The following is an 11,977-nucleotide window of genomic DNA, read 5'->3' as shown; positions in this document are numbered from 1 at the left end:
ATAGTGGCGATAAAAGATGTGAGATTGGTTGGGGGATTGGGATAAATTTGAATTTTGAAAAAATAATATTTGATTGGTTGGGGGATTGGGATAAATTTGAATTATGAAAAAAATAATATTTAACTTTTAACTCCTAATTTTTTTAGAAACTAGAAATTTTAGCTTCAATAGAAAGCAAGTTTTTAACGAGAAGAACTTGAAAAAAAAAAAAAAAAAACTCATCCAAACATGCTCTATGATAGACCTTTACCTAACTAAATGACCTTATTGAAAACTTCGGTCTTGTACAAAACCCAGGGACTTCATTTGAAATATGTTGCCAGTCCTACCTAATGATCAAAAGCTTCTGTCGTTGTCATTGGGTATATGTAAAGTATAAATAGCTGTATCAAGTAAATAAATCGAAGAGTCTAATGCTCAACAAAAAAGCACAATCCCATCCCCTTTAAAACGAAAGGGTTTCAAAAACTGGCACCATCTTCATTCTTCATCGGATGTAACACCGAAAAAGAAGGAAAAGAATACGACAATTTATGTTTCCAATAAGTTAAATAAAATCTTCAGTCTTTGCCGGGACGCCTGATGGAATCAGACAAGCATAGTTTCAGGATTTACAATATAACTTGTGAACAATGATTCTTCTCCAAATGTCAGTATTCACATAACATAAAATGCTTTCAACATACCAAGGGCACATAATTAAGCATCACCGGCATCGAAATCACATGTGACAAACACTGAAGTCGTCAATATCTATTCTGGGCCTTGCATGGGAACGATCATCATATGTTGAGCCTGAGGCTGAAAATTCAAATAAAGTAAAAATAAATATCATTAATTCATTGTCTATTGAACTTTTTGTTGCTTGAGCTAACAAACATTCCTTAAAACTAAGATATAACTTACAAAACCAGAGAGAAAAATCATCCATTTATAAATAAAAGTTAAATGCTCGGGATACCAGGTAATAACCGGGCTAATATGTCAGATTCAAGGAAAACCAATTCCAAATAAAAGTTTGTTTTGAAACAAGACATTAACCCTTTATTAATGGGGTAAAACTTGCTTTCAGAATTTTTCGTTTTAAGAACTAAAACATCCAGCTTTGATATTAAAGATTAATTATTAAACCCCATAAAAGGCCATGACAAAATGGTCCTAGAGAGTACTTTTAAGAAAGAATGGAAGAAAACACAATGATGGAAAAGAAAAAGGGCAGTACAATATGTAATTGCAAAACAGATGCAGTGATATTTCCGTCTGATTCTCGGAAGACAAGGAAGGATCATTTGTTTGACCAATTCAAATATATTTACAATTGAAGTCACTACTACAAAGTAGCCAGTCAGGTATATCAGACTTCTCCAGGATTACAAGGCCTTAGAGCTTAAGACAGTTAGTCTAGCCAAGGATTTACAACCAGAAATGTTTAGAATTAAGGCATGATTTTGCTATGCACTATATGGAGTAACATTTATCATTACGGCAAAATCCACAACCAAAAGTGAAGTACTGATGTCAATAGCATCAGCAGCACACCATTAAGAATTGTTAGGCCCAAAAATTTATCATTGTTGGGGTCTGAAATCACTAAGAAACCTACCATCCTACCACCATTACAGGGAGCCACAACCTAATTCAATCCTAATGCATTTTGCAAAAGAAAATTCGAAGAGTTCAGCGCCCATAGAAGCTTTAAGGTATTCTATAGTTTGCAGTTGTACAATTCATTTAAGACTGAAAATCTCTAACAGGTAACCACACTTGTTTCCAATGCCCTTATTCTGTGTGGCTAACTAAATCCAAAAGAAATGCCATTCCAAGATAGGCCACATATTGAATAACCCCTAATAAACCAAAAAAAACTTATAAAGTAAAAGAGAGGAGAGAGATACAGAAATTCATTGAACCTAAAACCAATCCATTATTTACACAAAATTTCAGCAAGGACTAAAATGGGGCCATATCATGTGTGCTAACAACCAGATGTAACTAATTCGTAGTCAAGTTATTAGGCAAGTATGCCTTCAAAATTTCAAAATTCAAATAACAAATCAAAATGGTTTCAGAGCCAACATAATGAGAAACTTTTTAATTAAAGTGAGCTCCAAATTAAAGCATTTAGGAGGAAAAGGGATTAAAATTAGAGGTTCCCGTGAATGAAGCATCATTATCTCATACTACATTGCAGTCATGTCAGAGATTAAACAGAAACCTCAGCATCTTCATTTATCAACACGATGCTACAGGAGCACAAGAGGAAAGAGATTATTACATTAGAGGCTGTAAGTAATTACCTGAGAATTCGTGTAATTAACACCTTGTGAGAAAGAACCTTGATGAGAAAACTGTCAAATCCACAACAAAACATTCCAACATCAGATACTATTGTATTTTAAATATATTTACAGCAATGCAACCAGGCATAGTGCATGTATATATATGTTCTCCACCTGAGGATTAGGACACGGATGAACATCTTTCTTAGCAGATGCATCTCCACCCTTGGCCGAACCCTTTGTATCACCCTGGCATACCACAATTTGACAAGCCATAACAACAATGTATACAAACTCGTTAGAAAAAGTGTAATTACACACTAACAATCACAAAGTGGAATAGCTATTTATTTATAATCACCTCAGTCTGCAACATTCCCAATAGGCCAACGAGAAATCCATACGAAAAAGAAAAAGAAAAAGAAAACATCAGTGAAAAGTAGAATTTAACCAAAACAGCATGCTGTATTAAATGTAAATGTAAATTACCTCTCTGTATGCGGCGAGGTAAATCTTGAGAGGCTCAATATAATCTTCGAAACCAAGAGTGGCCATAGCCCAAAGCAAATCGTCGCCGTTGATGGTCTTCCTCTTTTCTTTCTGGCATTTATCGCTCGCCCTGCGAAACATTAACAAGATTAATTCATTCAACCGAATCACAATTAAAGCACGAAAGATTGAATGAATTTTGGTCAATCAAGATAAGAAGAAGGAGAAGAAGCGAACTCGCTGGTGATGAAGCTGATGAACTCAGAAACGCATTCCTGTACGGTCTCCTTCGCGTCCTTGGCGATTTTCCCGTTAGCGGGAATCCCCTTCTTCATGATGCGACTGATGTTAGCGATTGGAAGGTACCGTTCCTGCTCTCGGAAACTGGATCGAGGGCTGTGGTCGCCGCTCTCGCCGCCTGGACTCGCCGGAACATCGGCCATATTCGCCGGAACCCTAATCGACGAAGCGAATCGGTGAACCGGAAAAACATGGTGAAATTTGGCGATTAGAAAAACCCTAGGGAGAGAATAAAAAGAGAAATTGAAAGAAGGGGGATTGGTTAATGGTTAGTCGAGGGGGTTACCTGAACGTGAAGGGTGTGTGATGTGATGGAATTTGTATCGTACGCTGGAAAAGAGAGGAGCGAGGTGACGATGGAGATGAAAATGTCAATTCTATCACCACCGTCCGTTTTTGTTTTTCGTTCACTTCACTTCCTTTGTTTTCTGACTCTCCTATTTGTTAGCTTTTTATACTCATGCGATGCGAATCTATCAAGTGTTTTTTATTTTATTTTGAGTAAATACTCTTTCTATCCTCAATAAATTTTACTAAGAAATCGTGATCCATCATGCTTCCTAACAAATTTAAAATAGAGTCGTCTAGTTGAAATCGTGATCTCTCACAAATTCAAAAAAATCCATATTAATCCCTAAAAGAACTAAAACGGGTCCATTTTGAATTTCTTAGGGATCACGATGGACCTTTTTATTTGCTAGGGACTAAAGCGGGCATCGTAAAATTTGCTGAGGACCAAAAAAGATATTTACTCTTTTATTTTTTGCTAAAATCTTGTTTTTTTAATATTTTAAAATGCTTAGAGTTTCGAATAATTGATAAATTAATGGAAATATAAAAATAAAAAATCTTAAAGTGTTGGTATTCCGTACATATAATATTTGATATTTTTTTTAAGGCTTTAATGTTTCTAACGTGAATGTAGATAAGTTATCTATATTCGCTCTCAAAAACTACGTCGTTTTGGATTGAAAAATTAAAAAATTATAATGAAAAAGACTATTATAACCCTGAAATAAATTATAATTACAAAAATACTTTGATTTCCGTCTCAAAATGAAATTATTTTGAATTCACTATAGATAAATTATCTGCGTTAAGTGTAGAAAAATCGAACTTTTTGTAAATACTTGTACATACTCTTAAGTTCTAACTTACGGCTTCATTGGTTCTTAATGTGAGATTTGTTAACAGTGTCTCTTTTAGGAATTGAATAGGGAAATAAAATACAAATTATGAAAGCCATTTTTTTCAATGTAACAAAAGTATTTATTACATTGGAAAAAAAAGTATTTGCGTTGATTTGAAGAATTGTGATTTTGATGTTCAATTAAATTAATTATGCATATATTGAAAAATAAATCTCTCGTAATTTAATATTATACTATTATTTTTAAGGCTTTGATATTTGTACCGTCACCTTCAAAATGACGTCGTTATGAGTTAAAAAATAAAAAATTATAATAAAAAAGACTATTAATAATTACAAAAATACCTTGACTTTCATCCCAAAACAATATCGTTTTGGGCTCAATGTAGATAAAATATCTATATTAACTATAAAAAAAATGAACCCTTACTTTAATAATATTTATACATCAAAACATTTTTTTTTCAACAAATCCAAATCTTAGTTTTATCAAAATCCCTTTTTAAATATGGGATAAATTAATCTCATATTAAAAGAGATAGCTTCTCTTACGTGGATGACACAAAATCAAGATGAATCCCATTTTTATTTTTTTTATTTTTAATTTTTTTAGTAAGAACCACATTAAGTTTATCTCACAGTACGAGATATACTCTCTCATATATAACATAGATTAGTTTATCCCTTTAAATATACATGCACCATGCCACTGTTTACGTAGTAACTTGAGTCACTGTCAGTCACTGATGCTAATTTCCATATACATCCCATTTGCCATCTGTGCAAGTCCAAGCACATGAATATGCCACATTAATGCTGGCACATTCAACTGAGCAAAAAGCAAATTTGAAACCAGTTCACTGGCCAACCTACAAGTTATATGCAAAGCAAAACCTACATATCATAACATCCAACAAGGCATGGACACATTAAAATAATAATAATAATAATAGGAAAATTGGAGAAAGAAATAGGAAAATTTTCTGCTTGTTTACAAGAGAGGACTATGACTCTATCGTGCAGCAGGCTGTCCAATGGATTCATCAATTGAAAGGTAACTATCAGTTGCACCAAGACCCGTAGTCATGAAAGAATGAACAGAATTTATTGGCATCTCATCTAAATTGCCTTCGGCCTCTCTCTCAATAGCAAGTGCATCTTGTATCTCCTTTAGAACTTCTGATATTGATGGCCTCATATGTCCATGAGGTTGAACACACATCAATGCTTTCTCTGCTATTTTCCACATTGATTGTAGGTCATAGTTTTTTCTTAACGCCGGATCAATAATGCCTTGTATATCTCCACTCTCAATGTGTAATTTGGCCTGTTAATCAATTTATATATACAACCAAAATTTAGTTTCTGTAAATGTAATTCAACATAAACATTTAAGATACACACGAGTGACTTTAATCTATTTAAATCCACTAATATAAATAGATTAATATAAAATGTGACTTATTTAGGTAGGCAACAAAACTCTCCCTATCAAGTTTTTAACACAATATTAAGTAGGAACAACTCCGTGCCAATTGATCCATGTGCAAGGTGGTTAGTTTTTCAATTAAGAAATTAGGAGATTAAGTTGCTACAAAAGTTTATTGGGGGGAAGCAAAATTCCACATTGGCCATACTAGAAGAACCAAAAATGATATTAAGCCTTTTATTAATAAGCATAATTGGAATAGAATAGAGAGACCAAAAGAATCATATATCTTCTCCTACCAATATATAAATTTATACATGCATTCTAGTGCATGTAATTATTATTATTTTTGTCAAACGTTGTAAAATTAAATACTGTACAAGTCATTTCGTAAAAATTAGAATATATATATATATATATATATATATATATATAGTTCATTTATGCTACAAAATTCTATGTACGCAAAGAAATTAAAACTCACCCACTGGACTATGTTTCGGCAATTAGCTCCAAAACTGTCATTAGATATTGCTTCTTGCCCAGAAATGAGTTCAAGAAGAATTACACCAAAACTATAAATATCACTCTTGTCAGTCAGCTGCTGGGAAATATAGTACCTGTTAGGAGAAAGTTTCAATGAAAAGCTTAGTGGTTAATCTGTAGCAACTTTGAATATAGTAAACTATGGTAATCTCAAGCAAACATGCAAAATCATGGAAAATAGTTAAGGCCTTACTCAGGATCCAGATATCCTACTGTCCCTCGAACTATGCTAGAAACATGGGAGACTCCATCAATAGCAAGTTTTGAAAGACCAAAATCTGAAACCTTGGCTCTCATGTCTTTGTCAAGAAGAATGTTGCTGCTTTTTAAGTCTCTATGGATAACTGCAGGAACACAGCCTGTGTGAAGATATTCAATCCCTGAACAAGCATGAAAATAATACAATTAATACAATGTGATCTATAATAATAAGGGAAGTGTAACATCTTGTATGCATGCATCTAGTTCGCATGCTATTTATGGTAACGAAAAAGTTGACTCACACTTTTATATACGGATAAATGGTTAAGCCACTTATATAAATATATAATTACATTAGGTGCACATGGGGTGTTACAGGAAGGGCCATTCAATTGGAAAATTAGGGGGGAAAGTATTAATATTATCATCTTAAATGATACATCAGAGTTATCAACCTTTTGCAGCATCTTCTGCAATCTCAAGGCGCTTAATCCAATTGATACTCCGTCCATGTGTTAATGGGCCTACAAGAAGTTAGACAAAATTGAGTATATGGAGTTCTGCTCCTTGATTTAAATCATGTAGGCTTACCGTAAAGATGTTCCTTGAGAGTTCCATTATGCATGAACTCATAAATAAGCATACTATTCCCCTCTTCTCGGCAATACCCAAGAAGCTGTACCAAGTTTCTGTGATGTATTCTTGAAAGAAGAGTCACCTGGATCAAACAAAAATATAACTATAATATGAATATTTATTCAATGCCAACAGAATTTAGTAAGATCCTTGAAACTATTTTCCTCTCTTTTATGATTTATTTAAAAACCAAATAAGGGAAAGAAAAGTAAACAAGGTGGAACAAAAAATAAACCATAGATCGCGATGTGAAAATGTAACTAAGCAAATTAAGTTGGGGTAGCTGCAATGTTGGATTACTGAAAGAGGTTTATGAAATGCAAGTTACCTCATTGGAGAACTCTCGTTTGCCTTGATAGGAATTACTGGTTAGAACTTTAACTGCTATCTCTTTTCCATCTTTCAGTTTCCCATAATAAACTACTCCAAAACCTCCAGAACCAATTTTTTTCTCAAAATTATTTGTAGAATTTTCAATTTCAGAAAAACTGAAACAGTGAGCAGCTTCTGCAGGACCATCTCTCTTAGAAGAATCCAGATTTTGAGAAGGGAGAGAAACAAGGCTGCCTGAGAAGAGTGTAAACAAATACATCACACTCTACCATCTAAAATTTCATAGAGAAATAATATATAATTTTGATTCAAAAACCTACCTTGCTCATAATATTTTCTCTTTCCTGTATGCATAAAAAAGCAAGATATAACAGTAGCCAAAAGTAGAACGGCAGCCCCAACTGCTGAACCAATAATCACATACATGTGGCTCTTTTTTCTGATTCCTTTATGAAGATTAAAGTTTCCAGAGTAGCTGTTGAGGACCAAAATAAAAATAGTGGTGATGATGTAAATATAGTGATTAGGGGATTAAAAAATTTGGGGAAATAGGATAAGATTGAACCTAGAAGAATTATATTTTGATCCCTTTGAAGTATTAGCATTTCAAGGAAAACAAAATCTAGAATGTCAAACTACACTGAAGACAGACTGTCATATTAGCTTACTGATACTAACGTCATTTATTTAAGCAATCAAAGCAACAAGATGCATTCAGCAGAAATTCAGAAACCAAAAGATTATGAAAAACATTCTAAGGGGTGAGGATAAATATGAAAAGAACAAAAAAAAAAGACAGAAGAAGGGGAGTAATGCATCATGGGATGTTGGTCCAATGGAATAATAGGAAGCACAATTACTATATACAAAATTCCAACAAAAAAGAAGCACCAGAGTAGGAATATCTGACTGTTCTACACAGTACAAAATTGGCCTTCTACTTAACTGATCACACCAGAAATGTTGATTTCTCTTGTTATAAAGCAAACATTTTATTTCATGGTGTATCATACGTTAACACATTACATAAGCATATGCAAAGATTAAAATCTGGAAGAAAATAATTGATTAGAACAGGGAAGAACATTGCAAAAGCATCCACCATATCTTGTGTATTTGCATGTGTAATGCTACATTATGTTTAAGTTTAACAAGAACAAAAGGTACTCACTTCAAAACCAAACCTTTGATCAGAAGATCTGATGGTACGGTTCCAGATAACATATTATTTTGGACATACCTGCAACCATTATAAGCGTTATCTAATTGTATCAAAATAAAATGAGTATTTAGCATAATAGCTTGAATATTGTTTACACATGACTAAGAGTCATTTACAGAAAGACACTTATTTTAGTGATATATATATAATTGCATGTATCAAAGAATACCAAATTCCAATTTGATCAAACTACTGATACGTAGGTTCCAGAGAGCTTACAGTTCTCTCAAATTTGGAAGGTTCCTCAAAGAGGTTGGGAGTGCACCCGTCAACTGATTGTTCTCAAGATGACTGCAAGAGAAAAAGGTTGTACTTAGCTGAAAACTAAAAAAGAATGGATAAGGGCAGAACTTATCAGCAATTACATGATCCTTAAGTCCATGCATCCAGTAAAATCTGGTATTGGGCCAGTCAACTTATTTCCATCAAGCCATCTGCATCCATGAATCAAAAAATTATGCCACAAACCACAACATAAGTTCCGTAAATTAAACATAAGAAATAACTAGCTTAATTGAACCAAAATTAAAAAGCAATATAAAACTTACAGTTCAACCAGACCAGTCAATTTGGTGATGTCCAAAGGAATATTGCCCGTCAAGTTTTTACCAGATAACACACTGCCATAACCAGGAGCACAAAGTAACTGTTATCAAATCACTTGAACTTTTCATACAGTAATTGAAAATTCTTAATTAGAAGCTAGTGGTTATTCTTTCTTCAAAAAATATGAACCATTACATTGAAACTATTCTTGGTTGTATATCTGAGCTACATCGTACCCATGACCATGGAACAGGTAGACAAGGGTCACCCCCTTCTTGTGCCCAATCTGATGCAGAGTAGTGTGAAAGTACACTAAATATAGCTTCTCCTGCACACCATCCAATCCAAGTACTAAATAAATTACGGTGCTACAAAATATATGCAACTGATAACACTTTGTATTGCAATAGACACACTCATTGAATAGTTACTCTACAGTTGCAAGTTAGCCAAACAGCATATCATATGGTAGGACTTACCATCAGGAGAGCCATCATTTTTCTCCAGATACTTATTTATCTCCATGGCATTTAGAAGAGGGCCCCTGGAAGAATCAGATGTCTTGCCAAATCTAAAGGACAGCACAAATGGAAGGGATAGATTGGTATATCCTGGTTCATAAAGGCGATATTTTCCTAGAGCATTTTCTTCAATATTTACCACAGCCTTACTCATATCAGGCTGGCCTGGAAGTATTAGCCTGAATTTTCTGGTTTCATCTGGAGCCAAATCTTCAATCTCTGCAAAATAGGTTACAGCCCATCCAATACCAGGAAAACCTTCCAAGTTCAACCGGTAAGTTAGAGATCCATTTGTACCCACAACAGCTGTCTGCAATACTTTCATTGGTGGCATTTCATCTTTGTTAACTTCAATTGGTACTTTGGTGGAAATTTTCTCAGTTCCAACAGCAACATCAACAAGATAATTTGCTTTCTTGACAGAATCTGACTCCCAAATTCTATCAAATGGGTCATCAGGATACCTGATATGGCAGAAATATAAACTTCGTAAGTGAAAAGATGCTGCTTCAAGACCACAAGTGCTAAGACTATCTACGCAATAAACAAGTTCATCCTTAGATATATAATCTGTGTAAAGTAGTTCTTTGCTACGAGGGCAGTCACAAAAATTTGATATTTGCGATTTATCTAGTGAATAAAAGAATAAAATTTATGTAAAATATGTCTACATGCATTTGTCTATCTATGTACGCTTGTATGCACACACCAAAAGTATCATAATTTGCCAAATGAAATTGATCCCGGGCATCAGGATTCAGGATTACTCATTAACTTTTTTTGATATCAATCCAATGACTTCACAATAGTATATATATGTTGTGATATACTTAAGAAAAGAGATTTTAGAAGATTAATTTTTGACAGAGAAGATTAATTTTTGACAGAGCAGATTACGAAGCAACAGACAGAGTTGGCTTAATACCTGATTGGGGCATCACTTTCTGCACCAAAATTTATCCTCGCGGAGACTCTGAGGTAAAAGTGTTCCTCATAGGCTGTATAATAAACCGAACCATTGAATTGCCGGAGTTCAAGTGTAGATATGAATGGCTGCCCAGTTGTTGCATTTGATAAACATACACTAACTGTAGGACTTGAAGCCAAAAATATAAGCTCTCTCACTTCTATAGTATTAGCATCAGATATAACAATAGTAGACCAATGAGTAGCCCCAACAGAAATGTCAAATTTTGGATAAACATTGTTTCTGTCAAAGTTCCCATACAAGAATGTTGCCCTCAGTAGGTACCTTGTCCTACTGACAACATCAAATGTGTAGCAGTATTTTCTGGAATCAGCGGGAAAGTGTCGAAGTGTCATGTATTGCTTTCGTGTCTCATTGACAACTGATATAGTACTTATTTCTCCATAAGTAAGTTTATCATCAGGAGTCCATCTAAGACCAATTTCATCAGTGAAATTTTCTTTACCTCCACAGTCCAAACTTACGAAACCTGCTTAACATAACATATTTTGTCACCAGATAACCGTAGAGTTGAAGTGAATAAATTGCATAAACAATTCGAAACAATAATAGGAAAACTTTATAAAGGAAGTGTCAATTGAGAGTTGAGACAAATGAAAATCATACTAAACAGTGATACTTCAAAAGAAGTTTGAAAAATAATGATAGTAATCATATAAAGATTCATTAAACCATCATAAAACTTGATCATATCTGATCTTATGATCTACACAACCACTATAGATTCCAAAAAACAAATAATCTTCATTCAATAAGGATTGCTTATCATAACAGCTGGTTCATCATTGTTTTAATTTGACATTAAAGCAGTTATTTAACCACAATTAATTTAAGCATGTCTTGACTCATAATTAAAGCCAATAGCCATCCAAGTAAAACGGAAAAACACATGAATCAAAAACATTAAAGATGGGTCACAGCCTTCTATTATTGTGTTTAAATATGGATTATGCAACAAGATATCCATGCTAAATTACAATCAGCTCATTCCTATGAAACAGGATGATGAAAGACAAAGGAATTGCTTAAATGTTTTTCAAAATTCTGGTTGCCATTGAAACAAGACATCTTTTTTAATGCAAAAACCGGTGCAAGAGAAGAAAAAGACTCAAACTTTATGGAAACCAATCTAAGAAAAGAAAAGGGATTTGAAGAAGAGGGTAACCTGGCATCTGAGAAGAGGAAAGACGCAAGAGAAGTAGCAGCATGAGTGAGAGACAGGACAGGACAAAGGGTACCCTACTCTCCATTTCTTCTCTGTGAAGTTTTTACAGAGAACACCAAAACATCAAAAATGGCTGAAGGGAAAAAAAAAAAAACAACAACTCAACAGAGAA

General features: G+C 33.9%; 2 protein-coding genes across 3 annotated transcripts; both read right to left on the bottom strand.

Annotated features, from left to right (window-relative positions):
* Positions 1–261: 261 nt before the first annotated feature.
* LOC133296390 (nuclear transcription factor Y subunit B-1-like) lies at positions 262–3,340 on the bottom strand. The gene is made up of 6 exons (XM_061495360.1): positions 3,006–3,340; positions 2,769–2,898; positions 2,641–2,646; positions 2,454–2,528; positions 2,298–2,348; positions 262–801 (listed from the first exon to the last, which is right to left on the bottom strand). Exons 1-6 carry the CDS (start codon positions 3,209–3,211, stop codon positions 754–756), a joined length of 516 nt encoding a protein of 171 aa, XP_061351344.1. The 5' UTR covers positions 3,212–3,340; the 3' UTR covers positions 262–753.
* Positions 3,341–4,906: 1,566 nt separating this feature from the next.
* On the bottom strand, positions 4,907–11,977 carry LOC133296379 (probable LRR receptor-like serine/threonine-protein kinase At1g67720). 2 transcript variants are annotated; one of them, XM_061495348.1, is made up of 15 exons: positions 11,806–11,977; positions 10,578–11,109; positions 9,611–10,116; positions 9,327–9,459; positions 9,134–9,205; positions 8,951–9,019; positions 8,805–8,876; positions 8,535–8,603; positions 7,684–7,838; positions 7,359–7,597; positions 6,986–7,112; positions 6,850–6,918; positions 6,387–6,573; positions 6,132–6,267; positions 4,907–5,545 (listed from the first exon to the last, which is right to left on the bottom strand). In XM_061495348.1, the coding sequence occupies exons 1-15, from the start codon at positions 11,888–11,890 to the stop codon at positions 5,231–5,233; spliced, it is 2,766 nt and encodes a 921-aa protein (XP_061351332.1). In that variant the 5' UTR covers positions 11,891–11,977; the 3' UTR covers positions 4,907–5,230. The 2 variants fall into 2 exon arrangements, with proteins under 2 accessions (XP_061351332.1, XP_061351333.1); XM_061495349.1 differs by having other exon boundaries at positions 6,387–6,537.

This window comes from Gastrolobium bilobum, unplaced genomic scaffold, assembly GCF_033153095.1.
Source record: "Gastrolobium bilobum isolate Gb01-03AN ecotype WA unplaced genomic scaffold, APGP_CSIRO_Gbil_v1 utg66262, whole genome shotgun sequence".
Classification (NCBI taxonomy): domain Eukaryota; kingdom Viridiplantae; phylum Streptophyta; class Magnoliopsida; order Fabales; family Fabaceae; genus Gastrolobium; species Gastrolobium bilobum.
The sequence above is the reverse complement of the archived record's forward strand: the minus strand, read 5'-3'. Positions and strand labels throughout refer to the sequence as shown.

Excerpts from the sequence above, each read along its gene's own strand:
- LOC133296379 (XM_061495348.1), bottom strand. The coding sequence starts at position 11,890 with ATGGAGAGTAGGGTACCCTTTGTCCTGTCCTGTCTCTCACTCATGCTG. Across the intron at positions 10,117-10,577 it reads GAAAGTGATGCCCCAATCAG|GTATCCTGATGACCCATTTG; the intron begins GTATTAAGCCAA and ends CTGCCATATCAG. Across the intron at positions 8,877-8,950 it reads TGCATGGACTTAAGGATCAT|TCATCTTGAGAACAATCAGT; the intron begins GTAATTGCTGAT and ends TTTCTCTTGCAG.
- LOC133296390 (XM_061495360.1), bottom strand. The coding sequence starts at position 3,211 with ATGGCCGATGTTCCGGCGAGTCCAGGCGGCGAGAGCGGCGACCACAGC. Across the intron at positions 2,899-3,005 it reads ATCAGCTTCATCACCAGCGA|GGCGAGCGATAAATGCCAGA; the intron begins GTTCGCTTCTTC and ends AATGTTTCGCAG. Across the intron at positions 2,349-2,453 it reads ATCCGTGTCCTAATCCTCAG|TTTTCTCATCAAGGTTCTTT; the intron begins GTGGAGAACATA and ends TGGATTTGACAG.